At 38.3% G+C, this 17,046-nt stretch overlaps 1 protein-coding gene across 2 annotated transcripts in view; it reads left to right on the forward strand.

The window, feature by feature from the left end:
• The window catches only part of paplna (papilin a, proteoglycan-like sulfated glycoprotein), a 155,466-nt gene that overhangs the window by 75,083 nt on the left and 63,337 nt on the right, over positions 1–17,046 (forward strand). For both annotated transcript variants that reach the window (XM_028822019.2, XM_051919912.1), the window contains exons 5-9: positions 1,373–1,475; positions 1,859–1,989; positions 2,602–2,725; positions 11,454–11,534; positions 14,105–14,277. In XM_028822019.2, coding sequence (XP_028677852.1) covers positions 1,373–1,475; positions 1,859–1,989; positions 2,602–2,725; positions 11,454–11,534; positions 14,105–14,277 — 612 coding nt within the window. The remainder of the gene's footprint in view (positions 1–1,372; positions 1,476–1,858; positions 1,990–2,601; positions 2,726–11,453; positions 11,535–14,104; positions 14,278–17,046) is intronic.

A 17,046-nucleotide genomic window follows, 5' to 3' on the forward strand; every position in this document is an offset into this window, starting at 1 on the left:
GTCTCCTGGGGAAGTGAACCTGAGCTCAAAATAAGCACAATGACCTGAACAAACTTAACAGGAAACCTTGCATCATCACAGGGCGGACCCTGGACATACTTGGAGCTGTTGTGGAAAAGAGGATGGTAGCAAAATTAGATGACATCATGAGAAACCCTCCCCATCTCCTCCAGGAGACACTATCCTGGAGCACTTTTAGACACAGGCTCATTCCACCACGGTGTGCTAAGAAGCACCTCTGGGGGTCTTTTCTGCCCGCTGCTATCAGACAATTCAGTGCTTCTTTCCATCTTACTTTTTAAGTTCATTCTGAAATTTCTGCACAATATTCATGTATTTGTTTACTTATCAATCGATTGATTGATTGGCTGTATTATTTGTCCTGTTAGTTTGTATCATTTTTATGTTTCTGCTGCTCTATGCATCTGAATTTCCCGACTGGATTAATAATGTTTATCTAATCTAATCTAAACTTACAATAATATTACTGTGCTACTTATGGTTAACTTAAATTTTGTTCGCTGTTGCTTGTTAACTTTTTTTTTTCCCATGTTGCCATGGTTAAATATAGCATCCAAATAAAAAAATAACAATTATTATTAGCAGAGGCCAAACCCTGGAGAAAATCAGTGTGCATAGGAAGAATTAAGACCCTCCACAAGGACTGGTAACCATACCACCACTGCACAGCTTTTACTGCGTCGTATTTCCTTTTTTTTTTTTTTTTTTGAGAGTAAAAATTCTTACAGTGGCGTGGGTGGCAATTTTAATAAACCATGAAAATATGAGGACAACTCTAAATTAATTTGTAGTACTTTTTCCTGCTCATAAACTAATCCACCCATTGCCTGATTCTGTACTTATTTACAGTATATTAATTTCCATCTAGCATTTCCAAGGCCTTGCTTGTTCCATTTATTTTTTATTTCTGTGTAACATCCAAAGGTGTGATTAGACTGAAAAATTTTTACTACATGATCTAGCTAAATGTATAGTAAATCACACATAAAGAGTTTGTGATTTGCACCTTGAAAATCCCCTTTTCTTTCAAACTGACGGTAGCAAATAAATAAATCAAAATATTATATAAAAAGAAGAACGTTCTTTAGAGAGTATATAAAAATGACAAACTGTGTGATCATTCTGGATTTATAAACCAAATCTCCGTCCTTGTCTCCTTCCTACTGTAAGAGTATATCGTGTTGAGAATATGAGCATTTGTGAGTCGAGTACCTAAGCATTCAAATGAAATCTGGGAATTGTAAAATGCTCTTCAAAACTGCCATTGTTGTGCACATCTGTAAAGCATTGCATGCGTGGTTAGGAACATGGCCTCTTTTTTATCATACTTGTCTTTCTAATTTAATTCCAGGACTGCCCTGAGGGCTCTCGGGATTTTCGTGAGGAGCAATGCTCCAAATATGATGGAGTTAATTTTCAGGGTAAACATTACAAGTGGCTGCCATATTATGGAGGTAAGAGATTAAAACAGAAATAAAACTTTTCATTTTTCAGTCATTGGCAGATATGTATTCTCTGTTTGGCATTTTTAAGGTAACCTTCTGTCTTCTTTTTTAATGTATTGGAGAAATATCTATGTATGGCCTTTGACAAATAATGTATTTTACTGCAATTCTGTTGCAGGAAAACATATAATAAACACCTGCCACCCCTCATCTGCCTATATACACACACACACACACGCACACCTACGTCCCACTCTCTCTCATGCACATGTCTCATTTTGAGAATTATGTGTCAATTTAAAATTCCTTATAGGGTCTAGACAACTTTTATTTAAAGGGGTCCCATTTCTCCTGATTAATTCATTACTCTCTCTTTACTCATCTCTTCTTAGCACCAAACAAATGTGAGCTGAATTGCATCCCCAAAGGAGAAAACTTCTACTACCACCACAGGGAAGCAGTGTTAGATGGGACGCCATGTGAACCTGGCAAGCGGGACATTTGTGTGGAGGGAGTGTGCAAGGTAACGTGGGAAGGCTGGATCTTAACTTGATTCTTCGCATAGTGTTTTATTTACAAAAGAATATCCATGGTAACTGTGTGTGAATGAGAGTTTCTATAGCACCCTCAAAAGTTACAAATGTGTGTGAAGCTCCCATCTTCAGCTTTTCGTCTCCTGAATGGGCTGAACATGTCCTTTAATGCAAATAAAGATATGTGCATTAAAGGTAGCTGCAGTCTTAGAATTAGATGGGTCCTGCCTTCTATTAACAGTTTGTAGAAGGTAGCTTACAAAAAGTGTATTTTCTTTGAAAGATAAAAGGCAAAGCATTTATCATAAAAAATGCAATTTTATTACTCATTTTATTTTTGTTGAACTTGCTAATACAAATAGTGCTTGAACTTTTGCACCAACAGCTTGCCACAAGAGTGACAAATTCTTCGTCTCCCCCCACTTCTGAGAAAATGTGCTTTAACAAAAAGAATTCAGTTTGTAACAAGTATAAATGAGTAGTCATTATGACGCTCCCGTCATTGAAACCGCTAGCTATGGTGTACAATAATGGAAAGAGAAATTACATTTATTTGAATGCTATATTAAGTTATAAAATATAAATATTTTTGTTTCTTTTAGCAACTTGGTTGTGACAACATGTTGGATTCAAATCAGAAAGAAGATCAGTGTTTAGAGTGTGGTGGGGTTGGAAAGTCCTGCTATCCAGTTCAAGGGACTTTTGAGGTGGCAGACCTCCCTAAAGGTTTGTAATAAGGCTTGTGAAAGTTTCCTGGATGTCACCTACTAACAGTCATACAATGAGATTAAGTCAGTTGTGTTGTTTTAAAAGATAGGTTTGGTATTTTTGAAGTCAAAGTTATTTCTTCACAAACATGGTATATTTTCATTTGCCATATTTTCTATAAATTAAAAAAAAAAACAAGCATAGCCTGTCTTGGCCTTTTATAAAGTCGTGGAGCACAACGACCGGAAAGTAAAAAGTTAAAAACTTACCAAATATTCCCATTTTTCAAACCAAGAAAGTTATTGAGCATTGAACCACATCTTGAGATTACGTGCACATTGTAAAATAGCTTATACATGTCATTTTGAAACAAAAAAAAACATTATGAGATTCAGCAATTTTAAAAGAAGATCAGCTGTACGTTCTACCTCCAAGCTTGTCTTCCTATTGTCGCAGGTGGCTGGGGGGGTGACCTGGCTGGGAGGACCGGAAGAGGGCTTACGCCTTCCCCAGACGACGTGGGGGCGACTGCCCTGGCAGCTATGGGGACCACAGGTACAGAGCATGGAAGCTCATCCCTGTAGGGGCCCGTGGTCACCGCTAGGGGGTGCCCGAATGCCTTGGGAGCCCTGGACCTCAGCACTTCCGCCACACCCGGAAGTGCTGGGGGGAAGAGGATCGGGGACACCCGGAGTGCTTCCGGGTACGCAGCCAGCACTTCCGTCACACTGGGGAGTGCCGGTGGAAGATTGCCGGGAAGCACCTGGAGCACAACTGGGTGAGGATAAAAGGGGTCGCCTCCCTTCATTCAGGACTAGAGTCGGGTGGAAGACGGATGAGGTCTGGAGGAGAGATAAGGAGGCGGCCTGAAGGAGAAGGCATTGTGTTGTGGCCAGGACTTTGGGGGCTTAGGGACTGAGGAGCACTTATTGTAAATATGGAGCACTTTAATATATGTGTGTGGGGTGATTACAACGTGTGTGCCTGTCTGTGTCCGGGTCATGTTCCACACTATAAACAACAACCTTTCACTCCCTGGAGTGTGGTTTCCTCTCGAAAGACAAAATCACACTAAACAGCTCCTGCCATGTGCTTGGTATCATGCTGATTTACTTCTGTGTTTATGTGAGCCGTTTATCCCACACCTCCAGGCCGCCAGATAGAGCCCTCCCAGCAGCTTGGAAGTTTCCCTGAATTCCAGCAGAGCCTTATGGACATTGTAGTTTTTATAAACAACCCTGCTGGATACCATGGGGACCACCATGAGCCGCTGTAGAGAGGCTTGCAGAGTGCTACGTGCCCTATAACCCGGAAGTGCGTCCTGATCACATGACCGGAAGGAACGACGTGCTTCCGGGTTAAAGAAAAGGACTTTTAATCTGACCCGGAAGTGATGAGGACTCATGGATTGCAGGGCTGGAACCACTTCCGAGTCAGGGACTATAAAGGACTCTGGGGAAACCCCAGACGAGTGAGCTGAGCTGGGTGGAAGGGTGGCAATGCGTCTGGGAGAGGAGGATTGGTTATTGATTATTGAATATTGTGTTATATGAGTAGTGCAGAGTGGAGGGTGCTTTGTGCACATTATTATTATAAAATAAATAATAATTGTACTTTTACCCGGTGTTTGGAGTGGTACCTGAGGGTTCAAGAGGTCGATAGGGACCTCTACTGCTACAGCGGTTTGGACACAGTTTTTCAACAAATAGCATACTTGCTGCAGTTAACCAAATAGCCCAAATAATAGCATTTGTTCATAACATAAGGATAATAAAAGATGGGTATATGCAAGTATATGCAGGTACAAGAAAATAATGATCAACAGAAAGCATAAATCTATTTGAGGTTAGTTTGATCTTATTCTCTCCTTTAGAGAAATGCACAAAGCTTGGGAATTCTATTTCCTTAATTCGTATCTGAAGGAATTAACCCAGGAAATATTATTCATTCAGGTCTGGCATCTAAATGTTACTGTCACAATTTAATTCTTTCAGTTAGTTTCGGTTATATCAATAACCAGAACGCATTAGCTGACTTTTCCTAACTACTAAATTACAGACAATAGCTCTCAGAATGAATGTAAAGGATTGAAGAAGCATATGAAAGAAAGTGGACTGAGTATGGAGGGTTGATGGCACAGTGTCGGAGCAAGGGATGGAAGGCCAGGTGTCAGCCAATGGAAGTAGACTGCAGAGGCTTTGTAGGCCACTCTCTTAACTGAATCCTAAATATCCTTGGCATATCTGGACTTCACACCAGAAGAGGCATCAAGAACATTTTTGAAGCAGTTGAAATGGCTTCTAGGTGACTTTGGATCTGTAGGGCTGAACCTTGGCATAGCCTGCAACTTAAACACAAGCAAGGGCTTAATCATCCCCTACTGGGTAACCTGGCTGAGGGCACCAGGTGATCAAAGACCCGAAATGCCCTGAGAGTATTCAAGTAGTACCAGAAGATGTGTTACAAAATCATGGCGTAGTTCTTGTTGATGTCAGCTGGAGTAATGCTTTGTATTGGTTCCATCAAATCTGCTGGGACTTCCTCTGACACATGTGGAAGGCCATTCATTGAACTTTGCCTTCTTTGTCCAGATGCTTTTCTCTCTTAGCTTCTCATACTTTGTGATTGCGGCATGTACTGCAGTTTGCAGTCTTTGAGGTTTTGCACACAGTGGTCCTTGTTCGCTGGCATAAAAATTAAATCTTATGGGCAGAAAGCCATCAGATGAATGTCTTCTTCAGCAAGGTAAATATGTTGCTATATGTAGGTCTCTTTTGTGCCCTCTGCTATTCTTTAGCAAGGTTGGACAAAATATCTCACCCATGTCCAGCTCTGTTATAGACGGCTTTCTACTCTTCTAGTCTGGCACTAGGTTGCTTTCTGGAATAGGGTTTGCTCCAGTTTTTGGTAGACCACTGCCTGGAGAAGCAGGGAATGGGCAGAGAGCACAGAAACCGTGCTTGCATTGGCTAAGGAAGGAAGATGTGGCCAATTTGCCATTGGTTTCTTGGATGCAATTGTTTGATAATCTTTTGAAAAGTTTTGCCCATCATGGTTGCCAAGGGTTAAGTCCTGTTTTTTTTTTGTTCACTGAGCAATTGGTAAATGGTGCAAGATTGGGTCATTTGACTGTGATTGATCAGTCTTATCAATTGTATCCCAGAAATCTCATGGCAAAAAAAGGTTCTGTGAGGAGAACCAACTGCTGAGCTGAACTTAAGTGGCATTGAAAACAGGGCTGAGAGCTGCAGCTTAAGCAAAATGTTTGTGTGCTAAAGCTAAGTGAATAATTTCAGTCTTTTTTTTAGTTATCCCATTCCAAAAACATGCTACTACAAGCAAAGGTGGCCTGCAGTCAAGCAGAGCAACTTTTGCTAAAGGCACAAAATATAAACAAGAGAGTGCAAGCTGGACAAATTGTACAGTAGTGGCCGAATGTTTTGACACTAATGTTGTGTTTTGCTAAATTTGCTGCTTCAGCATTTTCAGATTTCTTTACATGTTTTTATGGTATACTGCAGAACAATTATAAACATTTAATAAATTTCAAAGACTTTTATTGGCAAATAGATCAAATTTATGTAAAGAGGCAGTATTTACAGTGTTGACCCTTATTCTTCATAACTTCTGCAATTCGCTCTGGCATGCTGGATATCAGCTTCTGGGCCAAATCCTGACTGATGGTGAACCATTCTTGTCTTTGTAGTGCTTGGAGTTGATCACAATTTGTGGGCTGCAGTTTGTCCACCTGTTTTTTGAGAATTGACCATAGGCTGTCAATGAGATTAAGATCTGGGGATTTTCCTGGCCAAACTTTCAATGTTATGATCTCTGAGCCACTTTGTTATCATTTTTTCCTTGTGACATGGTGCTCCATCATGCTGTAAAATACACAGATCATCACCAAATTGCACCTGGATTGTTGGGAGATGTTGCTCTTGGAGGACGTTTTGATAACATTCTTTATTTTTTGCTGTGTTCTTGGGCAGAATTGTGAGTGGGCCCAACTCCCTTGGATGAGAAGCAACCACACACATGGATTGTCTGAAGCATTTGTCAGAGATGCTTCACTGTTGGCATGACACAAGACTCATGGTAGCATTCATCTTTCCCTTCAATGGATGTCCAGATGTCCAAAACAGTCAGAAGGGAAATTCATCTGAAAAAATAACTTTGCACCAGTCTTCTCCTGTCCAATCCTTGTACTTCCTGCAGAATTTCAGTCTGTCCTTGATGTTTTTCTTGGAAAGAAGTCACTTCTTTGCTGCCCTTCTTGACACAAGGCCGTTGTCCAAAAGTCTACACCTCGTTGTGTGTGTAGATGCAGTCACACCCACCCGCTGCCATTCCTGAGCAAGCTCTGCACCAGTGGCAACATGATTCTTTACCTGACTCCTCAGAAGGAGACGGTCCTGGCTCTTGCTGGACACTTTTAGCTGATCATTTTCTGCCAAGGGCCAAAATAAGTGAAAATGAATTTTTGTGATAAAGTTAACTTTTTATGCTAATAAAGCTCTTGCAGTGAATTAATATGCATCTGATCACGCTGCACAATAGTATAAAAACAATATGAATTGCCACCACAAAAATTGAAGCTGCAAATTTTGCAAAGCACAACATTTGTGTCACTGCCAAAACATTTGGCTACTACTGTACTATGCTGGTAGCATGCTATTTAACCAAAGAAATGGTCCATTTTCACACTGTAGAGAAGAGATCTTCCAAGAGATGAGCTACCATTTGAAAGTATTTTTCAAATATGGTAATCCCCCATCTCAACAATAAAATGTCTGAAAATGTTGCTAAAGAACTGATTTTTGTGGAGTTTCTAGCTTTCACAATGGACATGCAGTCCAACGGCCTGGACAAGTCACCATACCCATTACCACACACTATATAACTGAAGTATGAGAGCTCAAGGCAGAGTGGCTGCAGTCAACATTCCTGCCTAAAAGCCATACTGCAGATTATATAGCTGAGGGGCTTTGTGATGCAATGCTGGACAGGAAAGTAGATGATTAAAAAAAAAAAAACATGTATCAGAAGTGATAACGGAGCCAACATTGTCATGGCAATCTGGAAGCTTCAGTGGCCATGGTTAAACTGCTTTGCCCACAACCTAAGGAGGGAAAGCGAAAGCCTAAACAGACAGAGCATTTGGGGTCTCTCATGCAATAAAAAAAGACGAAGGGAGCTGCACAAATCCCAGGAAGAACTCCCTGAACATTCTGTCTTCTCAGGAACTACCAAGTCTTTCGTAAAGCTGGAATGGACCTCTGCAGTGCTGCTTTGATAATAACTACTAGAAAGAAACAGACTGGAGTTAAGCACCTATGCTTTCGTAAAGGAAACCGAAAATGTAATCTACAGTCTCTGTTAAGTTTTCAGTGTGAAGAGATGCACAAAACAGGTTGCAATGATTGTTGGCATATCTGCAGTAGGCCATAATATATTAAATCAAAGCAAAGTACTGTACAACTTAAATGACAATAATGACACCTCCTGGGCAAACGTATGCTTAAACAGTGACCCTGTAGTTTATTAGTCCAGAGAGAAAAGTACAAGATCATTTAGGATAGCAAATATTTTTTTCAATTGTTTACAATCTTATAAACATAATATTACAGAATAAACTACTGGCAAACAATATCATTGCACACAGCGTTCATGTAATTTTTTAAATGCTGATAAATGTCATTGTTAAAATCGGTAATACATGACTTAACTACGAATAAGCCTTGCAAATCATAAGCGGTAATCAAGACTCTTTTAAATGACTGATCAAATTTAAACTTTCAGAACACACACTTTTAGGCATGGACACACACAACCGGGTCTTGACGTGGAAGTGTCTTAGAGAAAAATGTAACAGTAGGGTAGATGAAAGATATTAAAATTGTAATTCAAAAACATGAAATTGCTACACAATTGTGGTACCTCACCTTTCATTTATAATAGCCTTATAAACTATGTGTTACTATACATTCTAGCTGGTGCTAAATAGCTAAATTAACTTTTCTTTAGAATAATATATATGTTGTCTTTCTAACCCAGAACCATGCTAATCAGCCAATGAGTAATCTTTCTGAGCCATGTTACACTTGCAAACAAATATATAATGACTCATTAAAAAAGAGAACAGTCAGCTTGAATTCAATGGAGCTTCAAGTATATGGAGTGAACTTAATGGACTTTTGTCGTTATTTAAATCAGATAACCCTCTCACAACCCTAATCTTTACCATAGTATAACCAGGAAGAGTTCTGAAAGTCTGCAGCTGGACTCTACTGACACCCATTGGAGGCAGCACAACCTACTTGGAGCTCCAAGGTGGAGGCTGTGAGCTACAGAGATATCAGAACTCTGTGAACTGCAGTTTTGTGGTATAGTTCATCAAGTACAACTGAATTCAAGCTGACACTTCTCCAGGAGGCAAAGATTCAGACCTTTCAGACTGGAAGTCTTTCGAAGGACTAATTTGGCCAATCCCCTGTCACTATATTAGTCTTATAATAAGCTCCTCTGCTCTTCCACCCACTCTGGAAGAAGAAAGAAAAAAAAAAAAGAAAAGATGCCTGGATGTGTAATTATAAACTAACATAGCACAGGAATCTCACACACCTCTTACAACTGCTTGACAAGTTCCTTGCGAGGTATGTGAGATGTTTAAAAAATAAACAAATAAAAAGTGACGGTTGCTGTGTGTCTCTTTGAGGAAATCAAAGATTTTTTTCACCGTAGATATCGACCATCACCTCAGTTCTAATAAACATCTCTTCATCTTGTGTCTTTTGTTTAAGTAAACAAGTATTTTTAAAATTTTGGGCCTATATTATAATTATTTTTTCCTCCGGGTGCTCCGGTTTCCTCCCACAGTCCAAAGACATGCAGGTTAGGTGTATTGGTGATCCTAAATTGTCCCTAGTGTGTGCTTGGTGTGTGGGTGTGTGTGCCCTGCGGTGGGCTGGCGCCCTGCCCAGGGTTTGTTTCCTGCCTTGCGCCCTGTGTTGGCAGGGATTGGCTCCAGCAGACCCCCGTGACCCTATAGTTAGGATAGAGTGGGTTGGATAATGGATAGATATTATAATTATTTTATATGGTACTCTTGTTATTACAACATACAGTATGAATTAGAATGTGGTCATGTGTATAGCAGGGGTGTGTATATTCAGCATGGATATGTCTGTATATTCTGTACTGTATGTGTATATTGAAGCAGTCGAGGACACCTTTGTGCTCTCTATTCATACTTGGAATAAAACCAAGGAAGCCACAGGAATACTAATGATAGATAAATTTAAAAGAAGCACACAAGGAAGTAAACTCAATTGTGAGCCAAAATGAGCAAAATAACATTTACAATGACATTTATTTCTATAGCACAATTTCATACAAAGGATGTAGCTCAAAGTGACATCAAAGAAAAAAATAGATAATAATAATAATAAATAAATCAATAAAAATAGCAGGTGATAAACAGACCCCTCACTGCTGCCGTGGGCTTGTCTTCTCAGGGGTTTCATCTACTGTGTACCACCTCTTTAATACTTTCAAAGCATTTTTCTATTGTGTTCCTCATTTCTCTTTAGTTCTTAAGCTCAGCTCCTCAACTTTACTCTGAATTGTATCTTTGAGAGAAGGCAGCTTTAAAACCCTTTGAATGATGACTTTCAGCTAAGTTTCTCAAACATTTCCAGATCTACTTTGATCTACAGTCTAAAAGTCCTTCTAGAAGCCATTGGTGTTCCTGCATGCTTAAGCGTTTAGTAATCTTTAAAGAGCCTAATCTCAAACACAACTCTTAATTGGACATTATGGTCCCACGACCCCTATAGCATCATCTGGTTCTGCTGCCCTATACCGTCCTGCCTTAATCTTCTTAACTATCTCCTGTAATGCAGCTCTGATGTCCTGGCTAGTGCCACTTCTGAGATACCATACTGCATATGATGGGGTTCTGCTGCCTTCCTGCAATTGCATGCTTAGCTGATTCATCCCTAGTTTGTATGAGTCTCCCTATCTTTTAGAGATTTTATGGCACTGAGCTCTACTTATTGTCACTTTGGTGGTACCCTTGCCCTGGTAATCTCATTTGAATATTCAGTATATAAATTACTGCAATGATTACAATTGTGTTGTAACTATGCCCTCTGCTGGTTGAAAGTGATATTTGTTAGTAATTGCAACTGACCTAGTGCTGCCCTTTATATTTTAACTTGAACACATTGCCCTTGATGAATGTTTTGACGTTTTCAGTGTTCTTGGGCATATTTTAATGCAAGGCAGGATATATATATCTTATATCCTTAATAAAACTATTTAAGCTATAAAGAAAATGACTGTTAGGAGCTATATACAAAATCAGTCTTCATTTCAGTTGACAGAGAAAGTGGCAGCACATCTTTTTAAATAGGGCTATACTGTACAGTATGTGGGGAATGTTATAACTTTTTTGTTCTTCTAATTCATTATTTTGTGTTGTTTGCATCTGTATACTTTATAATGTGGTGTGGGACAATGGGTAAGTGATTTTTTGTAAAAATGGTATAATATTTGATGTATATGAATGTTTACAGTTTGTTGTAGTTATTACTTTCAAGAAAAGTACAAGCTTATTTTTTTCTTCACTAGTCATTTTGTTCCAGAATAAAAAAAGAGAAAATCAGGGTAATAAAATTTCAACTGGAAATTACAATGTGTGTATAATAAAATAATTGAAGTTTTTTTTTATTATACATTTTTTAAGGTTATAATCAGATGTTTATCATTCCTGTTGGTGCTATGAGCATCCGAATTCGAGAAGTGGTCCCTACAAGAAATTTTCTGGGTAAGCTGAAATGAATTGAGCAAATGTTTTATTGTGTATTGGTAGATTCTTTAATTATTATCATTCTTTAATTTAATATTATTTATTGTATCAGTATGCTGCTGCTGAAGAATGTGAATTTCCCATTGGGATTAATAAAGTATCTATCTATCTATCTATCTATCTATCTATCTATCTATCTATCTATCTATCTATCTATCTATCTATCTATCTATCTATCTATCTATCTATCTAGATAAGCTAATGTGCAGTTTGTATCTTCTTTGGAATTGGAAAAAGAAGAAAAAAATCATTAGTATTTTTATTTTGTTGTCTTGGCAGCAATACTGACTGTACTTGCATAGACACCGACCAGTCTGCATATTGAAAATGGGTCTTTCGGGTTTTGTGGCAGCAGCAGTAATTGTGCAGAACCACCATTAGATTAGATAAACTTTTTTTAATCCCATGTGGAAATTCAGATGCATACTGTGGCAGAAACATAAAAAACAAAGATATAGACTCACCGGACCAATAATATAGCCAATCAATCAATCAATCGACCTGTTTAATTTTGGTTCACATAGCATGTGTGTGATATTAGATAGGCTCAAGACTCTTTATATACTTACAAAAAGTATCCATTACTCCATTATAAAACTTGACCTAATCAAGTTCTCACAGGTATGGAGTGCATGGCACATAATTACAAATAACACCTTTCTTAAAATAAAACGAAAAGTAGCCTGCAGTATACACATATCAGTACCTATTTATAGGCATTATTGTATATGTCACGTGCATCAGACAGTACATGTGCTGTTTAAGTAACTTGCTCAAGGTCACACAGTGTGTCAGACTGGGAAAATGATCTTACAGCCTTTGAGTTTAGGGGTCATTTCCTAAGCCACTGCACTACACTTTCTGCCTGTTATGACTGGGAGTTCCAAAACCACTTTCAAAAATGCCCAAAAAAGGGTGAAACCACATTAAAATCCTAACTAGATTCAAAAAGATCCATATATAAAGTCTTTACAAAATGAAAGATTGGTTCTTCACAAAAATGCTCTGCAATGAACAATGAAACTACTTGGAGCACAAAGGCAAAAAGACTTTCCTAAACCAATGAGGCAATCCAATGCAAAAAAGCCAAAACAGAGCATGAAATCAAAATCAGAAAACCAAAATTTATGTAGAAGATCACTGTAACTTACCACTCTGTAACACTTTCAAATACTGTAGACCAACTGGAACTGTGGTACACCCTCTTGCTTTTTATATGGTAGTCGGCAGTTTCTGGAGGTGATTGGCTGGTGGTCCCACCTACAAAACACAAGGCAAATAACACAGGCAAAGACAAAACAGCATATAATTAACAAAAGTACCCTTATAAACAAAATGTGTTATTATTATTATTATTATTCATGTACATATATGGATCAACTACAGACATAAAGGACATAAGTTGTGGATTTGATCCCTAGTGGGGAGATGAGCCCTGCCTGAAATATAACCCTGCCTAGTGTAAATCTCAAAAAACAAAAGATTTTCGTTTGATCAGCCTAATCCTGAAAAAGTGATAAGCACTTTGTTTTTTTGCATATTCTTCAGTGTTTTGATCTGCAGCTTTATGGTTTCACTTTCATACTCAGCAGTACTTTTTTAAAATTGTATTGTGATTAGAATCTGTTACTCTTTTTAAATACTCTCTCAAAAATCAAGAGTGAGGGGAACAATATATGAACCTATAATTTTCCTTTCTGTTGATTATGTAATCCTTACTTTCTATCAGAGTGCATTATGTGATAGCAAAAGGTGTTGTAAGATTTCATGTCATTTAATAATCTCCATTGAATTACCAATCTGAGATGAGAAAATGTGCTTCTGCTGATGCAGGTGGGCAGTTTTACTTTGGAATGTGCATTCCATGCACAGCGAAAACATTTCTGAATTCCTATTATTTTTTTTATTAGTCCTTCTGAATAACTGGCCTTCAGGTACATTGATTTGGCTACAGCAGGTAACTGTGAGGGACGCTGTCTTTGAAAATGACTATAAGGCAGTCCTGTTGTGAGACTTCAGATTTAGAGGTGCTGATTCCTGCCAACCATATTGATGCATGTGTGGTAATAGTTACTTACTTGAATTCTTCACGTCACCCTCAATTATAAATGTGAAGAGTTAAATGCAAAAGTGTGGTTTCAGTTGTACTAATTCAGGATTGAATTATTTTGTAGTTTTCATTTGAAGCATGTATACTGTATACCTAAATGTTTTTCAGTTACTTAGTGGTAATGTGGACTTCACCTGAAGAGTTATTTACTAGCAGCTTTTACTTGGTGTTTCCATTAAAAAGCCATTGTAGCTCTACATAGATTTAGTTTCTAGTTTAATTTAAATTGTTGGAACAAGGTTCTGATTCTACCCCCAAAATCTGTTCAAATCTGCAATTCAGCCACATATTTTTAAGTTTGTTTTTTGCTGGTGAACTGTTTGTACTTTTTCAAGCTATATGATGCTTACAGCTTTTAGTGCATGCAGTTATATAACAGTTTTCTTGTTTTATATCAATACTGTGCTGTCTTTCACAGCTATAAAAAATGTCAGAGGGGAGTACTACCTGAATGGGCACTGGGTCATTGACTTTCCTCGTGCCGCACATATAGCTGGCACAGTCCTACACTACGAGAGGGGAGCTGAGGGAGACTTGGCACCAGAAACTATCTGGGGAAGGGGACCCACTACGGAGCCACTTGCTGTGGAGGTAGAGTTTTACAGTATGCTACATTTATATCAGTATAAAGATGTTATACATAATTAATGAGTTAGCAGTATACTAGATACTGTAAATAATGAGATGTCAAGAGCCATATACATAAAATGCAAATGCAAACACATCAATATGGCCTTGCAAGAAGATATCTACAAAGGGTATTATGTCCATGGCAATAAGATAACCAATTCAGGAAGGCAGAAAGCTTAATATAATATTCTTAAGCCTTGTTAATTCAATTGAGGACCTTGGGATAGGAGAGTATTATGTTGATAATTTCTGAAGTTTTTAAGGATGAGATTACAAGGTACAGGAATATGTTAAAAGGTGTTGATAATGAGGTGTATGAGTATCATGAAAGCAACAACTGCCAAGACCAAACACAAAACAAAGGTTTAATGAGAGGATTCCTATATTTTGTACCTAGTGTCTGTATCACTCAATAAAAAGCAAACTTTTTGACTTAACGACAAATACAATGCTCTCCATAATGTTTGGGACAAAAACACATTTGTCTTTGATTTCCACCTCTGCTCCACATCTTAAAGTTACAAATTAAACATTTCAGACATTGTGGTTGAATTGCACATTGCTGACTTTCATTTAAGGGGCTCTGAAGACATTTCGGTCACAGCACTTTTTCTATATGGTCCCCCATTTCAGGACTCCATAATGTTTTGACAATTGGAGTCACAGGTGTTTGTGATTCATCAGGTGCGTTTCATTGTTTCATAACATACATTAGCTTGCTTCTACCCTTTGGGGTCTGTAGTTGACATGGTTCATAATGAGTAGAAGAGCTGTGCCAATGAAAGTCAAAGAAGCCATTAGGAGTCTGAAAAACAAGAATGAAACCATCAGAGACATCAGTAAAACCTTAGGATGACCAAAATCAACTGTCTGGAATATCATGAAAAAGAAAGAATACATTGGTGTGGTCAGTAATCACAAAGGAACTGGTAGACCAAGGAAGACCTCCACTGCTGATGACAGAAGCATCCTCACTATGGTAAAGAAAAAGCCCCAAACGCCTGTGCAACAGATCAGAAACAGGAGGCAGATGTGGATGAGTCAGAGACAACTATCTGCAGAAGTCTTCATGAATGCAAATACAGAGGCCAGACTGCAAGATGTAGACCCCTAGTTAGCTACAAAAACAGGATGACGAGATTACAGTTTATGAAAAAGGACTTAAAAGAGTCTGCGAAATTCTGGAGAAAGGTCTTGTGGACAGACGAGACAAAGATAAACCTCATCAGAGTGATGGTGAGAGCAAAGTGTGGAGACGAAAAGGAACTGCCTGAGATCCAAAGGAGGCCATCTCATCTGTAAAACATGGCATTGGGAGTGTTATGGCTTAGACATGTGTGGCTGCCACGGGTCCTGGCATACTTCTCTTCATTGATGACGTGACTGCTGATGGCAGTGATACAAGGAATTCTGAGGTGTAGAAAACATGTGATCTGCTCAAGTTCCAGTAAAGGCCTCTGAACGCATTGGTGGTGCTTCATCCTGCAACAAGATAATGAGCCAAGCATGCTGCTGAGGCAACACAGGAGTTTATCAAAGCTAAACATTTGGAAATTCTTGAATGGCCAAACCAGATACTTGATTGAAATCCAATTGATTGGATCTTCCATATACTGAATAGGAACACTTAAGGGTACAAGCCCCTGAAACAAGCACGAGCTGAAGATGGCTACATTAAAGACTTGGCAGAGCATAACCAGAGAAGACCTTCAACACCTGGTATGTCTGCAGTTAATACATGCAAAGGATATGTGACAGAGTCCTAAATACGACAATGGCTATAATAGACCTCCCATTGCTGTGACCAAACATTAGGGTGCCCTGAAATGGGGGCATGTAGATAAAGTGTTGACATTTTGACATGGTGTGACTGTATGAAAATGAAAGGTTTAAATGAAAGTGTGTGATGTGCACTTTAATCGCATGTGTCTTTGTCCCCAACATTATGGAGGGCACTGTAATATCTTTGACTAGAACTGCTTTATTCCCTAAAAAGCAATTTTTAATCGACACAGTTCCTGAACTTTTGATATTTAGAAGTCAGTCTAATACCTGACTCTCTTAAATGTTAAGTGTTATTTAAATGTTATTTAAAAGGTACCCCAGTTTAAAATATGACTTTAATTAGTGTCTTACACTATTATTCCAAAAGCCCCTAAAAGATGTATAGCAATGAATGTATTTTTAAAAAAGAAAATCGCTGTTTCTGTAGTGATGAACAGATGTAATTAGTGATTGAATATTTTGTTTAGCCAATAACTAAAACTCTCCAATGAGTAAAGTGGCTAGAAGCAGCAAATGTATGTCTTGCTCATTTGAACTGTGTATTTTGATAACTGTAAAGTGACATGGAAACTGCATGTTAATCCAAATACAGAAGATATTAAATATTTGTTTTATCTTCTGGTTATTGATCTTTGTGTAAATTGTGGCAATTACTGAATTTTGCAAGTGAACAGAAAATTTCACTGGCATTCAAATTCTGACTGGCATTCAAATGAATGTTGTTTCTGTAATTAATAAAATGAGAAATAAATAGAAAGTAAAGTGACTCTAATAGAATATGACTGGACTATACAAGTAAAAAAAAATTCAAAATGCAGCATAGTTTGACAACCAGTTGTGCTACTAGACAGAAGTCCGATAAAACTGCTTTGACCATCTTTTGGGTGGCCTTTTTATGGTTTTTACTTTCCAACTTATTGTAGCTATGAAAATGCAAAAGATTTC

This window comes from Erpetoichthys calabaricus, chromosome 16, assembly GCF_900747795.2.
Source record: "Erpetoichthys calabaricus chromosome 16, fErpCal1.3, whole genome shotgun sequence".
NCBI lineage: Eukaryota > Metazoa > Chordata > Cladistia > Polypteriformes > Polypteridae > Erpetoichthys > Erpetoichthys calabaricus.